The sequence below is a fragment of the Dermacentor silvarum genome, chromosome 4 (assembly GCF_013339745.2).
Source record: "Dermacentor silvarum isolate Dsil-2018 chromosome 4, BIME_Dsil_1.4, whole genome shotgun sequence".
NCBI classification, from domain to species: Eukaryota; Metazoa; Arthropoda; class Arachnida; order Ixodida; family Ixodidae; genus Dermacentor; species Dermacentor silvarum.
In genome coordinates this window covers 41,935,043-41,953,608 of record NC_051157.2, presented here as the reverse complement: position 1 = coordinate 41,953,608, position 18,566 = coordinate 41,935,043, and the positions used below count along the sequence as shown (strand labels likewise).

Genomic DNA, 18,566 nt, shown 5'->3' with positions numbered 1-18,566 from the left:
GGTCACACGTGCATTTTCATGTGTATAGCCGTCCTTGACTTGTGAAACGCACTTCGCCCCGACGAGGACGACGTCATCTACGCTTAACGGAGATTAACAATTAATGACGTCTTCTCCGATCGGGCGGGTCGTCTCAATGATGCGTTTTCGAAGACTGGTCCATTCATTGGCGCGATGAGAGACCGTTGCTCCAAACGCCCACTGTACCTGTGGTACTTACTGTATTTTTCTGAGCTTACTTTACGTTTTACTTAATTTCGTCACAAGCACACGCGAGGGGGGTCCCATGTCTCTGATATACATGTATAGAGTCTGCTTAAACTACCGATATTTATTATCGAACACGTCATGTAGAGGAAAGCAGACGCTTGCCCGCTCCCCCCCCCCCCCCCCCCCCCCCCCCCCCCCCCCCGCACTCGCCCCTGCTCTATAACATTAATTCATTGCGTAATTCCGGAGAGAACAGAGCTGTTAACCAACGCATTCGTTTCAGCGGTGCAACAATGGCGTTCACTGAACCGCGCCGTTTGTTTCAAAAAGGTGCAGGGCTGGTCAGGAGTCGTTGGGCTGGTCGGCTGGTTCATGATTTTGCTGCACCCACTCCGCTGTCGGTGCTGGCTTGGCGCAGGCGTAAAGGTGCGCAGCAGACGACGCAGCACAGGGGCGCGGGCGCCGTTAAAACCCCGCTTACGCACCTCTGATGTGTCTACGCAAGTGTGTTGTGTATTTACGCCCCAGAAGCCGATCACACCTGCAGTTCAGGACCTCTCAAACTTGTGCACTTCGTGCACATTAGTCGGACGAAACATAACGCCTGCACCGCGCTTGCACCTTGGCCAGAGGAGGCACTCTGCCTTGGCATTCGTTTCGAGTGTCGCGCTGTGCCTGCACCGCAGAAATCGAGCTGCACAATTTCTGAATTTCTCGTGAACCGCCGTGAACTGGTAGCATAGAATAAAGAACCAACTTTGCTGGTAGTGGCGGTAGTGGTGCAAGCGAATCGAATGTACCTGAGAGCTCCGCCACAGTAAAGATTTTAAGACGCCCCAGATCTCTGGTGCTACAGCGCTTGCGTCTATTCGGCGACGAGCATGCGACGTCGAACCCGTTCGATTCGCCTGCACCACTGTGAACCAGTTCACGGCGGTTCACGAGAAGTTCAGAAATTGTGCAGATCGATTTCTGCGGTGCAGGCACAGTGCGGCACTGGAAACGAATGCCAAGGTGCAAACGCGGTACAGGCGTTATATTATGTCCGACTAATGTGCATGGAGTGCGTAAGTTTAAGAGGTCCGGAACTGCAGGTATGATCGCCTTCTGGGGCGTAAATAAACGCCACACTTGCGTAGATACATCCGACGTGAATAAGCGGGGTTTTAACGGCGCTCGCGCCCGTGTGCTGCGTCGTCTGCTGCGCTGCTGCTTCGCACCTGGTACGCCTGCACCAAGGCGGCACCGACAGTGGAGTGGGTGCAGCAAAATCATGAACCAGCCCTGCACTTTTCCTGCACCTCTTGAAACGAACGGCGTGGTTCAGCGGGCACCATTGCTGCACCGCTGAAACGATGGCAGGGTGCAGCACCTCGTGAACTGGTTCAGGCGGTGCAGGCGAATCGAACGTCGAAGGTCGCGAGAGCACGCGACCTTTGCATGGAGTTTCTCACAATGGCTCTTTGCACCGGCCATAGAGTTTCTCACTATAACACCGGCAGTAAAAGTAGTGCCTAGAATATACTTAATCTAGGCACTGTAGTGAAAACATAGAATAAAAAATCGGCAAAGTCCGACGAGTCCGACCATGGGTCCCGACCACAAAAGAGCAAAAAAAAAAAAGATATTCGTAAAAAAAAAAAAAGTTCTTTTTGTTTTTACAGTACGAACTCTTCGGCATTCTTTTGTAAAAGTACAGTCGTACAGTAGCGCCCTTTTTATTCTCCATGAACATGCATGTGGCGACCTCTGGGCAAACTCAAAATGTCTGGAAACGCGTCGGCAAAACAAGCGAATTATGCTCAGCTGCTCAACGCCACCGTGTTGTGAAAGTTAACCGAGCGAGCAGTTCGATCACATGCTAAACTGATGCGACTCCTGCGTTGCGTTTTGTGTTTTTGCTTTATCAACTTTTGGAAGGACGACGAGCAGCTGATGCTGATGTCTGCCACTCTCGGAAACTGCCAAAGCGGAGTAGAAAGTTGTTGGAAGTGTGCTTATTGCATGTAGAAATGCAGACGCCCTTGTTTAGAACACGTAGGTTTCCACTCGTCGTGCTTCTAGCTTTTCTCATCGAGCCAGCAAAGTGCCTTGACAATGGACTGGCGTTAACTCCGCCGATGGGATGGATGTCATGGGAGAGGTTTCGGTGCAATATCGACTGCTACAAGGATCCGGACAATTGTTTAAGGTAATTATTCATTTCTCTCGTTTGAATCAGCTAGGTCAACGAAGAAACTAAGCTCGTTTTTTTTTACTGCCGCTGTTTGCTTACGTAGTGAGAAGCTGTTTATGAAGATGGCAGATCATCTCGCTGAAGATGGATATCGAGACGCTGGATATGTTTACCTCATCATCGACGACTGTTGGTCCGAACGACAACGAACTAGCGATGGCTACCTGATGGCAGATTTGGAAAGATTCCCCCGTGGATTGAACTTTCTAGCAGACTATGTGAGTGAAATATTTTTTCTTTGCAACCCAAGACGATGTTGGTAGATCTTGAAATAATTTGATTCTGTTTACATATAGATTCACAGTAAAGGTCTGAAGTTCGGCATGTATACAAACTACGGGCATTCCACCTGTATGGGGTTTCCTGGCACTGAGGATACCGATATGGAGAAAGATGCCGAGAGGTTCGCCTCGTGGAAGATAGACTACCTCAAGGTGGACGGGTGTCACACGTCGGCAAAGCAGCAGAGTAAAGGTAATCCCGTCATCGTCTCTCGAATACGTGTTTTGTTTACGTATATGCCGTACATGTAGCAGCAACATTCTCAACGTTTCACTCCTCAGGTTACACAAGATTTTCTGAGTACCTGAACAAGACGAACCGTCCGATTGTGTACTCCTGCAGCTGGCCGTATTATGATTTGTTTCTTAACAAAGTTGAGGTACGCTTTTTGTTTGCTTGTTTATTTGTTTGATTGTTTTTCTTTCGTGCATGATTGCGACTTTGCGTTACTGTCTCGACCTTTTTTTAAATTAATTTTTCGATATTAATGACCGCAAAACTCTACTGCGTTTTTGTAAAACCAGGTTCCTTGACTAGCCCAAAGCACGATGCAGCAATTTGAATGAAATATGATCAATTCTTTTTTTTTTTTGGTCAATAAAAAGAGATTCGGTAATCCAACGTTTATGGTCGGGCTTATCCTTTGAAACTGAGTGACAAAGCTCTTTAGTACATTGCAGACTGGACTGTATTATGGTTCACTGGTATTGAATCGGGGTTGCACTTCTGTTAGACTACTAGCACATCCACTCCCTGTTCTTTTCTTGGAAATTCCATCGTCACAAGTACATCCTGAATTGACTCTGCAGTTGCACAGCTGCACCCCACATCTCCAACTCTCCAAGTCTTCATCTCTTATTATTATCCAATCTCTTGGTTCGATGTCACTGGTGGCATCTACCGCTCCCTCTAAAATTATCTTAATACTATCTTAATTATCAGTGAAGAAGATGAGCCCATTTTCACAAAGCAATTTGTGTGCAAGATCATAAAAGTCAGAACCATCCAGAATGCACTTCGTGAGGAACATTTCATTAGATGCATTGTCTCGAGTAAATGTCCTCGGATCATTCAGTAAAAGAAGACATGATCGCAGCAGCATAAGCATTAATGTGATAGCTTTGTGTGCCACAAAGATAAAATAGAGAGCTAGAGAGAGAGGGGAAAAAAAAAAAGACAAGTAAATCTGTGCTGGAAACTATGTTTGGCTCCTTTAGCTGTTACACTGATTTACCCGAGGATTTTGTAACAGTGGCGCAACGACCGGGGGGGGGGGGGGGGGGTCGGGGGTTGTAACCCCCCCCCCCTGAGGCCGACTTAACCCCCCCTTTTGTTTAACCCCTTTTCCTTCTTTCTTCCTTGCGCATTTGAGTACTGCAACTAAGATGTAAGACGCACAATCGTCTGCACACTCGCAAAAAGCGCATTTTTTGACAATTTCCTGTGAAGAAATTGAAATTAGTGCTGTTTAGATGGTATTGGCAAACTGTCACCCCCCCCCCCCCCCTCTGGCAGAGATCCTGGGTGCTCTACTGTTTTGTAATGGGCACTGCGTACTACAGTTGAACCTTGTTATAATGAAGTGGAATATGACACAAAAATAGCGTCGTTATATGCAGTGTTTGTTATAAGCATATACTCATTACATCTTGATATTGGCAAGAAACATTTTTTATTTACTACGATGTATCCGATTATTCATTATATCTATGTTCATTATGTATAGAGGTTCTACTCTGGTGTGTTCTGGGTGAATTAGTGCATCTAGTATGTAGTGCATGTATTTGCATATCTTGATATGCATAGTATATATATTAATGTATCGCTTATAGTGTAGGTGTAGATATTTATTGTTGTGACTGTTGCTTATAGTATAGGTATAGGGTTTTATTGATGTGTCTTCATGTATTGTCATTTAATGCTATTACCAATGCATTGACACTACTGCCGATTATTGGCCCCCCTGTCCTCCATCAAGCTGTATGCTTACAGCTTTTTTTGCCAGGGGAACCTTCAACACAACTTTGTATGTGTGTTGTGAATAAATTGAATTGAATTGAAGAAGTGTGTAGGGTGTCAAAAGCATTCAGCAAACTGACAGTGCTTTGGAAACCATCAGCATATAGCACAAGTTGACCACAAAGAAGCATGCTATTGAAAACAAAACAAGTCACAGGTGCTGCTCACACAACATACATTTATTAAATTTTGTGTACAAAATGTCAGCTTGATAAAGTACAAGTAACAGCATAGATCCACAATAGGTACGAACATTATGTTGACACCTCCAGGGATATTGCTCATATGTTGACCTGATCCAAATTCCAAGGCCTCTTTGGGACATTATTCTGGGCACCATACCACAAAATGAAGTAGGTGCAAACTAGTGTTTGCTTATGCTGGTAACACGCTCTGCAGCTTTACAAGAACCTTTTGATAGGATTGGTCTCACAAAACTGAATGAAGTTTGCAAGCACAGCGAGAGCTAAGAATGCAGTTCCTCCCATTTTGGCCATCAAGACGCACTAGCAGTGGTTCCCACAGTTGCATAATTGTAGATTCGAGAAAGACAACACTAGGGTAAATTAGATGGGATGTTCTCGAAAGTAATTGGATGCAAGCTGTTGCCTATCTTTTGGTGGTGTTATCAAAGTTTGTTTTTGAAGTCATATTGATTATGCCCACTCTGTTTGGCTCATTGTTTAGTATTAAAACCTATTTGCATACTGTTGCCACACATAAGTAACTTCAGAACACATTGTCTCTTTAACAGCCAAACTTTCCTCAGTTGGAGAAAGACTGCAACCTCTGGAGGAACTACCATGACATACGTGACAGTTGGTTCATGATCGAGTCAGTTATAAATTTTTTTGGAGATAACCAGGAAGTCTTCGCCAAGTATGCTGGTCCAGGCCATTGGAATGATGCAGATATGGTAATATAGTAGTCAGATATGGTAATAATGTTAGTTAGAAATGAAAATTATGTTGCCATGAGCACAGTAGTGTTGTTAACTGCTTGTTGGTAAATGAGTAGACAGTAGTGCTATCCTTTTTTTGCAGAAATATTTCTAAAACATCATTTAAAATATACTTGAATCGATAAATCAATTTCATGAATCTGATAATAATTCATCAAGAAACATGACCGAGTATAGAAAAACAGGCTTTTAAGAAGTGTTAGTTATGAGTTGCGCATTATGACAGCCTTTAGAGACACATAAATGTGGCATTTCCTTATACTGATGAAAAAATCCTCAGTAAATGTGTTTGAAAAAATGCTCAATGTTCTACGAAATAAGATGTACTGGAACAGTTCCGTAAAACATTGAATGTTGTGCTTAGTATATTAATTTATCGTAATTCTGCTGGAATAACATGCAAATCTGGTAGAATCGCTAATTATTGTTGTGAATGCACTATATTGGTAACTCTGTAATACTTAGTAAGTTAACATATAGCATGTACTCTTTTCCAGCTTATGATAGGCAACTTCAGGCTAACACAAGAGCAAGCAGAGGTTCAGATGGCATTGTGGGCTATCCTTGCCAGTCCGTTGCTGATGTCAAATGACCTAAGGAAGATCCCAGAAGCAGCTAAGAAGCTACTGCAGCACAAGGAAATAATTGCCATAAACCAGGACCCACTTGGCATTCAAGGCAAACGAGCCTTCATGGTCAGTTGCTTGCCTGTTACGAGTTTTCTATATGGATTTTTATATTTCCTGAGCAACCTTATTGACTAATTAGTAGCCATAGAGTTTCATATTACTATAACTAGAGGGCAATGTGGCGCTGCGATCGTTCAACTGTCATGGGAACGATGGGAAGTACAGGCTACGGATTGGTATTCTGTTGACTGGCGAACTAGTCTACAGGTATTTTTTTGTCAGTTTTGGTTTCGCTAGTTTTGCTCCAAGCGCAGTTGCTACAATCCGTAGAACACAAACTTACTTGTGGTAGGAAAGGTTGCTGCTTCCTGGCTGTAGTCTGCTGTCGCAAAACGGGTAAGCGCAAAGCCACGACATAACAGTTGCTGGCGCGCACTTCAGAAGAAGCGGTACGTCAACATAAAATATAGTGAAGCATGCTCGTAAGAGGCCACAAGCGTCCAAGATAGCACTGCAGCAGATGTGTTTAAAAGTACTCGAAGACGTTCATCAATCGTGACAGCCGATGCAGCCTTTCGAAAGAGTGAGAGAGTTCGCAAGTGCGTCTGTGCAGACGCAAGTGCGTCTGCGAGAAAAGTTAACTTTCCCCGCGTTCGCAGCGAGCAGGCGTAGTAGCAGACGACACTTGTAACATTTCTCTCAAAGGCGCAACACTTTCTCATAATACAAAATTTTTATTCCCACAAATATTTGATGAGTATTTTTTATATAAGCACATGCACGGTTATTATTGCTGTTGTGAAAGTAAATAAATAATTATTCAATGGCGCTAAATCAGTCAGAACGATGCATACCCTGGTGGTAAACCATGCTTCAATCTCAAAGTCATACAAACTTTATTCAATGTATTATGCATTATATAAAACACAACATAAATAAAATTAATTTTTGCACGAAAATGTTTTAATACAGCTTCGTTTACTGCGCCGCATGCAAACGCCACCAGTTTCAAGACAGAAGTCAATCCGAAGCCTGTACTTCCCATCATTCCCATGTAGGTTGAGGCGACGTTCAGGAGAACCCCCGTAGACACTAGCGCCACTTTTCCCTCTAGGTTTTTTATTTAGAAACTCTATGGTAGTAGCTGAATGAACTTAGGTGCTGCTTTTTCAGTATTGACTAAAATAACAAATTTCATGTAGCACAGATTTTACAACAGTAGATATTGAAAAATTAGGTGAATGTATTGATGCTAACTTGGGAGGAGTGTGGCATAATTTTATAGATTTTTTAACTTTTATTCATCAAGCTCATCCCTCGGAAATGGGCACTACGATTAATATTTAGACATAACCTTTAAAGGGACACTAAAGGCAAGTACTAAGTCAAGCTAAAGTGATGGATTAGTGCTCGAATATCTCTAAGGTGTCAATATTATCACGAACAGAGCCTTAGTATTCGAGAAATTGGGGTAAATGCAGGACACGATTAGAGACTCCCCCGGAACATTGAAGTACTTGCCCGATGATGAAGGCACTCCTCATTTAAATTCAGTCACTAGTGCTGATCCACTCATTATAAAAACATCATTGTATTGTATTATACGACAAAAGAAAGTGCTACTTGACCAGTTCTATTTCATTTTTTAGAAAAAGAACTCATTGACATTACACTGTTGACAACGACATGGGCGGTCGAAAGGTTTCGTTTTCGCTTGACTCTGTGCTGCCTGTGCTTTCGCTTTTAAGTAGTTCTGTTATCTCATAGTGCTGCGCTGGTTTTGCTGAGTCACAAAACTCGCACAAACTGCAAGTAGCGGATAATTCCACTTCCATGCGATGTTGCGTGAACGTTGCATGGCGTGGACTGTTCGCTTGACCAAAAGCAGCTGCAGCGGCGCATCGTACCGCCATCTGTCAGGCGCCGTATTACTCACCAACGGCAGCGAAGGGCAGTGATGGCGTATGCAACGTCACCTGGTTGGCGTGGCGGGAGATTGGAATTGCCAAAAACGTATTCGGACCCTTCAGATGCAATTTTCTCGTAAACTAAGTCGTTGCGAGGTTTATGGAATGGTATTTAAACATTCCACTGATTACTGAACACTGATTACTGAACACTGATTACTGAACATGATGGTAATCTCGGAGGCCATACATCAATGCCCCACTCCCTTCATCTTGACTCAGTTTCTTTGCACCAGCGCGGCGCCTCTTTTCAACACTGGCTGGAAGTGAAAGAAATTACTCTCTCACGCAAATAAAAGTTAGCAGAAAACCATTAAATACGATATCAGACAATAGAATATTGTATACTAGCAAAATACCTCTCTCTGCACACCTTTTTGGTTACGTGACGGCCCACAAATTGGTTGCACAGTTTCACCATCGAGCGACACCACATTTCATTCTTGCAGCACTTTCAGAGACAAATTAAAAATATATTTCGTTGTTCATGGGATACAGGCATCGGCGTTTCCGTCAAGATGACGCACAATCTTCTCATTCGCACCATAATCCAAAGACATGTTCCGAGCAGTAGACAGTCCTTTTAAAGAAACAGGATTTATTTTGCTGTTTCAGCAAAATGGGTGGTTATAGCAGTAAACTGCCCGAATGTGGGTGCAAGTTTGCAGAGTTTGTTTCAGCTGTCTAAAAATAAATTTAGGAAAAATATTAAGTTAGGTTGGTAGGTCTCACATGTATAATTGCAGTCACGTCACCTTTGCCTAAAGCATAAAGCAGCGTAAAATGAAAGATTGGTGCAATGCTATCTTAGAACTTTGAAAGCAGTTTCCTGTGACACCAAATATTTTGACAGCAATTTTATGAGGCTGGTTATTCATTGATTACTAAAGCAATAGATGCTTCATATTGCATTAAAAAATAATGTCCTTGCAACATTTATATAGCATTTTCCTGCTGAGAAATGCACTAAACCTGCCACGAAATAAATGAGCTGCGACTTTACTCGGTGAATTCATGTCGCTTCTTGGTTAAGTGGAATTGAATTGGGAAAATTCATCCTTCAGTTGACATTTATCTACTAAGTCAATCTTTCTTTCCTAAAGGCAAGTGTTAGATTTATCACCGTAGTTCACATATATAGAATCTTTCATTGCATGTTTTGCATTTATGTTGAATTGCACATCCGTTTGGTGTTTTGTTACCATGGAAATAAATTGGAAAGTTAGCCACCATGCCTGCACCTAGTGCATTATAAGCACTCTCCGTCTGTTACTTGCCGCTCAGTAATTCGGCACTGCTACACTCCGAAACTTCCAAGGAGATCTCCAGTGGCACACCGACGGGGGGGGGGGGGGGGGGGGAGTTCGGGGATTCTAACCTGCCCCCCTGAGGCCAAGTTACCCCCCTCTCCCTGCGCCTCGAGCCCCACCAGTCCAACGTTTACCTTCATTGCTCTGATTACATTGTCATTACAATTCAGGAGGTGGCTTGAGGTAAAATTTTCCTGCTTAACAAAAACACTCTATCACTGTCTTGTATTTATTCATTTACTCCTAAATTCAAGGAGGGCCAAACGCGTGCTAAATGGCTTTATGTTGAAGTCCATTGAAGTAGCTCTAGGCGGGAAAAATATGCAATTTTCGCCTTTTAAGGGGTTGCCATGCAGTTTGACCCCTTTTCTTTCGTTTCGCCTTTGAGTACTGCTACTAAGATGTTAGGCGCGCAATCGTCTGCACACTCGTAATACTTGCGCATGCTCCCCCCCCACACACGCACAAAAATTCACCCCCCCCCCCTGGCACAGATCCTGGGTGCGCTACTGGAGCTCTCATGCTTTCGACTATCAGACGATATGAGGTAAATGAAAAAAGGCTTATGAGGCAGTTAATACTGCGTGCACAATATCTCTGCCGATACTATTAGTGATTTCATCACATCACCTATAATGGCACTGTGCCGTGCCGTTTGCTTTCAGTTTCAGTCAAGCAACATTATACTGAATGCACCTCCTACACGAAAATTCCTTTGTTGTATTCAATATTCATTTTAAGCACACATTAATATCGGCAAAAAAAACAAAAAAAAACATGAATTTTAGTTTTTCTTTGTTATAACCATGATTTTTATATCTACATTCACCTGTATATTAAATAAAACAGTGTACTGGAGGAATGCATTTGCAATAAATACAGTACAGTGATTACTTTTCAAAACCTTCAGCAGCTGAAAATTAAAATTAAATTGTGGGGTTTTACGTGCCAAAACCATGATCTAATTATGAGGCACGCCGTAGTGGGGGACTCCGGAAATTTGGACCACCTGGGGTTCTTTAACGTGCACCTAAATCTAAGTATACGGGTGTTTTCGCATTTCGCCCCCATCGAAATGCGGCCGCCGTGGCCGGGACCTTCAGCAGCTGCCCTACAATGTTGTGAGAGGTCCACAGTGATACCCACCAGTCTAGGCCTTGTATAGTTTGTCCTTAATATCCCCTTGAATCGATGTATGTTGCTTGGTGTTCTGAAGGTCACCGATTGTCTTGCAGGACAAGGATGTCAGCGTCTGGCTGAGGCCCATAACACCTCTGGTAGAGGGCATGCACTCGTACGCCATCGCCGTTATCAACCACAACACATCATACTCTGCCCAAGTGTGGCTGCCACTGGATCAGCTTGGCTTGAACCACACAAAGGGCTACTGGTTCCGGAATGTCATTGCCATGCAGGACCTGGGCACTTACTTGCCACACAATCGGCATGAAGCAAGCGTTCAATCCACGGGTGTCGTCCTACTCAAGGCTGTGCCCAACAGCAGTTGAGTGTCAAGGTCCCACAGTGGCCGGTGTTCAAGTTTTTGTTGTAACATTTTTCACAAGCACCAAAGGTGGCCATCAGATAAAAAATGCTGCATGTTGTAGGAACATTGAACAGCTCTGCACGAGTGCGTTCATCTGCAACAGAAGAAGTATTTGCATTCTTGCATCTGCACCACAGCGAGCACCACAGCGAGCAGAGGTAGAATGGCTTCGATGCAAGAGACTCTGTTGTCCTGTTGTTTTTGTTGCATGAATATCATGTCTCATTTTTTGTGGATATTGTTGCACATATCATAATCCAGTCTACATTAACGAAGGGGGTTAGCTCTTCTCTTTGTATACAGACATTTCCCCGTTATCACAGTTGTTACTGCATGTTGGTGACCTCTGCACAGCTCGGTGCCTTAAGAATTATTCAAAGTACATCACATATGGAACTGTGGACCAGTTTTGTCAATGCGTGTTGTGGTTTGCAATGATGCAGGCTGTATTAATAGACTTTTGACTGTTTAAGAAGCTTCTAACTCATTGAAGTCCATTCTATTGCCAGCCGCTGTGCCTCATTAAAGCATGTTCACTGCTTTCTGCTAGCAAAAATGCCAAGTTTTGTTATACTTGCACTTTTGAAGCAGTCTTGACTTTCAATGTTGTAGCACTGTTTTAAGTGGACCTTGAAAATCTCTCTATAGTAGCGACAAAAAGCTCCAGTTACTATAGCTTAACATTAATTGCAAAGGTTTTAGATATCACCAGAATTCCTTAGTGATAACGCATGCAATCTGGCTCTTGGAAAAGTGCACCAATCCTCGCAGTGCCATAAATTTTTTAATGCAGTGCTGCATTTTCCTGCAATAAACAAATACTAGAGTGATGATATCGGAAAGTGAATAGCAGTATGGCTGCACGAGATTTTCATGTGCCGACTGTGATTCTTTGTGCCTTTTGTGTGACAGACAACTACTGTACGTGACTTGTGTAGCAGTAGTAGTAGTAGTAGAAAACTTTATTTTATGTTTTAAGAACGAAGTCCCAGAGGGTGGAGTCCTCAGTCCAGGGCCCCATTTGCTGCTGCTATCCGGCTGGCCCGGTCGATCAGGCATCGCTGGTCGTCGAAGGCTGTGCTGGAAAGAGCGGCTTCCCACTGGGATGGGGAGGGGTTGGGTATTCTAGGTAAGCCGGGTGGTTTGGAGCATTCCCACGTAGAATGGTAGAGGTTTGGGTGACCACCACAGAAAGGTGTAGCAGCACAAGCGACTGGTGCTCTCTAAGCACATTTACAGCATGGTGCAATGCAAGTAGTCTAACCCAAGCTCAATTCGGGGAAATTAGAAGAACATGTAGGTAATTTCTGTGTTGCTTACCTGGTCTCGTCTTTCACTACGGTACACTATTCAAGACCCCATGAAGCATCAACAACATGGTTTTCAGTGTGGTGTCGTCCAGTGCTGGCATGTTGATTTGCACTGCGCAATGACTGCGCTATAATTCAGAATGCAATTGCTTCCATTAGGTTATCAATCAAAGCAGACATGCCCATGATAACATGTTTAGTTATGTGGTGCAATATGGTTAAGCCGATGCCTCTGACATCATGCAGAGAATGTATCGAAAAAGTGCGACTGCCTCCAAGTTTTTTTAAAGCATTTGCAGGTGCTTGAGGAGTGGCAGGGCATTACAGAAGTGAAAAAGGAGTGTTTCTTTTTTAAAAACATGAAAGCAGAAGAGCTTCCAAGTATTAATTTTTCACATGCACATCACATATCTCCCTGTGTGAGAACTGCATGAATTTGAGGACAAATTGTCGTAGATGATAGCGACCATGGCAGGAGCTATGCTTCAGATAGATAAGGTGATTTGGAAACATGCATAGCTTTCTATGATTAAGCAAAAACTAAGTTCGAGAAGCAAAAGGAAGGATGCACTCTTGCTTTGTCTTAGTCAATACAGGTCAACACCTCAGTACATTACATAAACTGGGTAGAGTTGTTTGTGGACCATGTGCCTGCCAGCTGAATAGCAGTGCTCTCTCTCCTGGCGGCCCGGCACTCCTAAATGAGTACTATTGACAGGAAAATTTTGTGTCCTACTTTTGCTTTTTTAGTTAGCTGTCGACTCCATAATTACTGCACGAAGCCTCAATTCCTGGAGAGCGCCAGGAGTAATTACATCTTTATACAACCCTTTAAAAACAAGTGTCAAGAGCTGCATGGCTGTGGACATGAGAAAGGCGACTCATAACATCACCAAAACCTATGGTGGTGGTCACGTGGTAACACAGACACCGCACCCGCCAGTCAGCCGGTGCGGCGGTTGAAGTATATAGAATGACTGTCGCCAACAGCTGCCATAATGGCCTGTCCAATTGTTTGCTTAACTTGAAAATGCAGAGGAAATGCTCTCTCCTTTTGTCCCATAAAGTACTGAATGGATTTGGCTTTTGGCAGCAGGGTCATAGTGTCTGTGTACACGTCAGTGGTATCTGGTACCACGAGACCGCCACAACAGATTTTATATGCTGGATTGCTTTTTTCACGTTCAAAGCTACGCTGTATCGTAGGAGTGTGTTTTAAGCTTGACGCTCTAAAATGTAGCATGATTATTTGTTGTGCTCTTGGGGAATCGAGGCTCCATAGCATAATTAATGGGTCAACGGCTATCTAATATCGCCATATAATTGAGACAAATTTTGCAGAAGTACTCCTTTAAGGCTGTGCTTGGAGTGTTCGTTTTGTACTCACAGTTGCAGTTACAAATGTTATCTTTGGTATGCGAATGTGGTCAGCTGTGCGCATCCACATGCGATTTTTTTATTTAGTTGGCTTCAATTGCAGACATTAAAAAAATATATACATATATATTCGAAGCAATCTGCATGCAAGCAAGAAAACCTTTCAGATGAATACAGTGCATTATGAAGCACACAAGGTCCTTGGCTGACTGTGGCAGTGCTCTGTTATTAGTGCGCTACTAGTTCTATCAGGGAGTTGTCGCTGCAAATATGAAATGAATGTACCAGACACAGCCTTGAAACCATATTGCCATGGAGCTATACAGTTTGCTTGATGCTTGCATAATCAGCAAATATACATAACCTACATACTCAATAGCGCATGTCGGGAGAGTTAAAATTAGGGCTAATTGATGTACTGCTGGAATAACAAAGACTTAGACGAAACAATGCAGGAAATGTGATTTTCTCCTGTGTTCCTTGCACTTTTGTTGTATCAGTAGCACGTTTCACTTAGCATGTCAGACATTGTTGGAACTGTGCACCTTTTGATGGATTGTAAACGTTTCCCCCTGTAAAGTGGTGGGTTGCATTTACTGTGACAGTAATTGGAGCACCAACTTTTTCTGTGCACAACATTGCTGCTCATAAGTGGCGAGTTAATTTTATTGTGACAGCCGTCAAGACAACTTTTTCTATGCTCACACAGTCTACGTGGTCATTTGTGCCTTGTGCTACATTAATCCGTGTGGAGAACAGGCTACTGTGATATTTTGTAATGCATTCAAAGGGCCCACAGGACCTGTATGAATCACTGGCATCTCCTATGTATTTACAATGTCTGCTTTAGACAACTTTCCTCTCATTTTTATAGTTTTCATATGTGTGTGATGTGTTTCTCTTCTCTTCACACATCTGTATTCTTTGTTCCAAATTCTGCATTGTTGTGAAACTACTTTACGCACATTAAGTGTACATTTAATGTTGCGCAAAATATATTTGTTGCACAGAAGATGCATTAGGTTGGTGTGTTGGCACTTTTTGATGGTATCTTAATGGGCAATAAGTGTGTTCATTTCTTAGGTTAAAAATGTATGTTAGTTTGAACTTGCTTATCAATGTTTCCGTTATCTGTGCTCCTGTCTAGAAGCCAACAATGGTGCCACCCTCGTGAAGACATTCCTTGAAAATATCACGAAGAAATCTAAAGTGATAAAACGTTGGCATACAAGGGAATTATGGAGCTTGATGAAAACAAGTCTCCCTATCAAAATATTGACTCTAGGCAGTTTTTTTTTTTCCCTGCCTTTCCCTGACTCTTTGTCTTACGAAGAATTTTATGTGTTGCTGCTAGCTTAGGCATGTGATAAATGATAGTCTTCATCTTCGAGTACTTAACGAGCGAGGGTTGTTGAAATATTTCCTGCATTTTATGGCAAAGCATGATAAATATACAGACTTTAGTTTTTCATGCTGATTTCAAATATGCAATAATTTTTCATGTAGGTCAGTTAGTTCAGGAGATAGATAGAGCTACCACTCTATTTTTCTGGCAACCATATGAAAAAAAAACTGCTCAGCAGAAAGCTAGTATTATTGGATGGGTAGATACTAGAATATGCAATAAATGCAGTGCTGGAAGCAGTTTTCAAATCAAATCATAATTAGTCATTCCGCAGATTATCGAAGTGCAGTGTTTGTACTACGACTATTGAAAGAAAAAACAAATCAAATCTAAAATATATGGGCAGGAAATTAAGAATCTGCTCCCAGCACTACCTGATATACTGACTGGGCTTTGCTGAAAAAAAGAATTTAGCTCGTTTTTCTAGATCATTAGATATCACTCCCAACAAATTAATAAAGTGACCACAAAACATGTTTTGAGAAAAAGTGCAGTTTCAGCGTCAACTTCGACTCAGATTCACCTTGTACATTTAGCATAAAAGGTTACTGTGGCTAAAATAGTATTTTATAAGTATAAAATTGGGTATATATGTACAAAAGTACCTGTAATTTTCAAAAATACAATTGTCAAAAATCAATTCCTTGCGATTTTTTGGTCTCTACAACCCACGTCCCCGTCCCCCCTTAAAAGGGCCCTGAACCACTTTTTATCGAAGTGGAGAAAAGGCGTTTGAAGTGAAAATAGGCTATTTCAGAAAAACTTTGCCGATAAAAGGTACTTCAATGAGTTCAGCAGAAGCGGATTTATTGGCAATCAAGCACGGCCTCCGCAGTGCTCCCATTCCTTCTTCAACGCCTTGCACTGTGAAGGCTATGGCGGAGTGGGGTGGAGCCACAACGACCGCAGAGAAACCAAGCTAAACAACAAGATTAACTGTACCTCTCGCTACACACACCCAGGCATAACTGAGTTAAGCCACAGCCAAATTTTGGCCTTTGAAATGTCAATGTGGCGCACGGTTCAAATTTCATTTCGGATGGTAACGTAGACACCACGACTTTCGATTTTGATGCCTACAACACTCTAAATGTAAGCCGAATGCGGTTGTCCTCAGCGAGCCGCAGTGCGCATAGCCAGTGGACTCGTCGCGGTCGCAGTGTAGCCGACTGCAGTGACCAATAGCAGCCGCATATGGGAATGTGCTTTATAATGAAATAAAGTACACAGAAAAGAGTGAGGACCATGGCTTCTGTTGAAATGAGAGCGTTTGAGAGAAAGGAGACTTTGCGCTCCGCTTGCGAGCTCCATGCACCGTGTACGACAGCAAAACTTGGCCGAGATGTTCACAGCAGCGTATGCTACCCGCGAACTATGTTATTTCACCAAGCCCGAGGGGTGGTTCAGAGCCCCTTTAAAGGAGTTTATGTACAGTCGCAAGCAAAACTTAAATGTTCTTCGCAGCCTGGGCATGCCGGCTGAAATCCAGTGGTACAGTCTACGGTGCACGTGTTCGACCAATGCAATGTATTGAAGCAATTTCATGTCATAGACTTGTGTTGGAAGAAAGTAAAATTTTGGGGTGATGCCATGGTCTCCAAACTTTTGCTCATGACTGTGCAAGGACATTGAAGGTTACAATCCTTACTGCTATGAAATGAAGTGGTAATATAATTCCAATGTGTCACACTGCTCAACCTAGACGGATACAGGTCATATAGTAGCACTCTGTTGCTATTCACTGTTGTGTAGAGGGCAAAGAAAATGTTACAGCATTAGAGAATGCACAATGAAAGGTGTGCTTCTCATTGATTGCTTTCCCTCTAAATCCGCTATGCAAATAATCATAGCACATCAGAGCGAAGTATACTTGCATTGCACAGAGTGCTGAAGGAAAACAATGAAAAAGACTTATGCTCAAAGCTCTTCAGAACAGTGTCCCAGTATATACCATTTTGCACAAAAAGCTTTTTTGCCTGTCACCGTTCTCTCTCTGTCCCATAGCACTGGTTTGCATCATGTCAAACCAACAAACCCAATGCAATGTGTTAGTAGCCACAAAAGTGACCTTACTTCTGTGCAATCATTTGATTAAAGTGTTTTATAACTGCCATAATCTGTGTACTACCTTGTTGACTGGCTCTTGTCATCAGGTGGGAAAGGAGTGGTACCTCGCATAGACTCCTAAACCATTTGAAATGGCTCTGACATCGTGAATTTTGCAGCAACACCTGAAGAAGGCAGCTGTAGACTTTCTTCAAAAGTGCAAGTCAGGGCCACGATCAGAATGACAGAAAAAATTAGGGAAAGTTGGTACATTTTCTGGAATTTAGGGGCCAAAGCTTTAACTCACACTTATATGCAGTTTAGAAAGCTTTCACAGACCTAATAAGGTGCACTTATATTTACAATGTCAGTGTTCCTGCACTTAGTACATATAACGAGCAGTTATTAGCAAGTGCCATGAATAGTGGAAAATGGCTATGTCCAGACAACTGCAAACTCGTCAATTCACTGAACAAAATGCTTGTCCGAGGATAGTGGAACTGCGACACAAATTATCACTAAGTTTTTTTATGGCAGTTCATGTGGGTGAAACTTTTGTGCTCGAACAGCATCCCCCATATTATATTTCGGATAATATGCAAGTTTCTAGGGAGCCTAGTTAAGGATGACTGTTAAGGTGCAAATGTTTCTTGAAATGATTCATACTGAATGAAAAAAATACACTTTCTTGAACTACAATCACTGCATGCAAGTGTCATTTGGGCACAGCCTCGTCGCCTGTAGCTGTTGGCTGTCGACATCATGAGGACGAAGGTGATGCATGATTCTAGTAGAGGGAATAATGGTGAGAACGGTATGCACACAGAAGTAATACTCAAAGGGTACAGAAGGCTTAAGTGTATTTAGGCATGTGTCGCAGTGGCAAATACCCATTCTAGGGGATTGACCAAGAATGGGAACATAAACAGTGGCACATACCAAATGGCTCAAGTTGTCTGCCCAGCAAGACAGCCACAGCCAATATCCGCAAAGTGGCAAAAAAAGTTTTAAGAAGTGCTCTACAAAAGTTGGCTCACCTGCATAGGCTGGCACGGAGCTTGTGTGCAGTACTTTCAAGCAAAATGTGCCAACGAGGACAGTTACAGGTATAGTATTAATGTACACAATCTTATGGCTGTTTAACAGTGTAGCTCAACTTTTAGTGGCATGAGCCACTTAGTAGGATATCTGTTCACTGCGTTCAGGGTTAGTCCGGAGTATGGCCCATGGGAGCGGCTTGCAATGAAATTATAAGCTTTCATACAAGC

General features: G+C 42.8%; 1 protein-coding gene across 1 annotated transcript; it reads left to right on the top strand.

Annotated features, from left to right (window-relative positions):
- The first annotated feature begins 1,893 nt into the window (after positions 1-1,893).
- LOC119449859 (alpha-N-acetylgalactosaminidase) lies at positions 1,894-15,972 on the top strand. The gene is made up of 8 exons (XM_037713137.2): positions 1,894-2,401; positions 2,490-2,664; positions 2,743-2,920; positions 3,010-3,107; positions 5,502-5,663; positions 6,206-6,403; positions 10,850-12,092; positions 12,356-15,972. Exons 1-7 carry the CDS (start codon positions 2,223-2,225, stop codon positions 11,120-11,122), a joined length of 1,263 nt encoding a protein of 420 aa, XP_037569065.1. The 5' UTR covers positions 1,894-2,222; the 3' UTR covers positions 11,123-12,092; positions 12,356-15,972.
- Positions 15,973-18,566: the final 2,594 nt, after the last annotated feature.

Coding starts and splice junctions, on each gene's coding strand:
- LOC119449859 (XM_037713137.2), top strand. CDS start 2,223: ATGCAGACGCCCTTGTTTAGAACACGTAGGTTTCCACTCGTCGTGCTT. Junction 3,108..5,501: donor TGTTTCTTAACAAAGTTGAG/GTACGCTTTTTG, acceptor TCTCTTTAACAG/CCAAACTTTCCTCAGTTGGA. Junction 5,664..6,205: donor ATTGGAATGATGCAGATATG/GTAATATAGTAG, acceptor ACTCTTTTCCAG/CTTATGATAGGCAACTTCAG.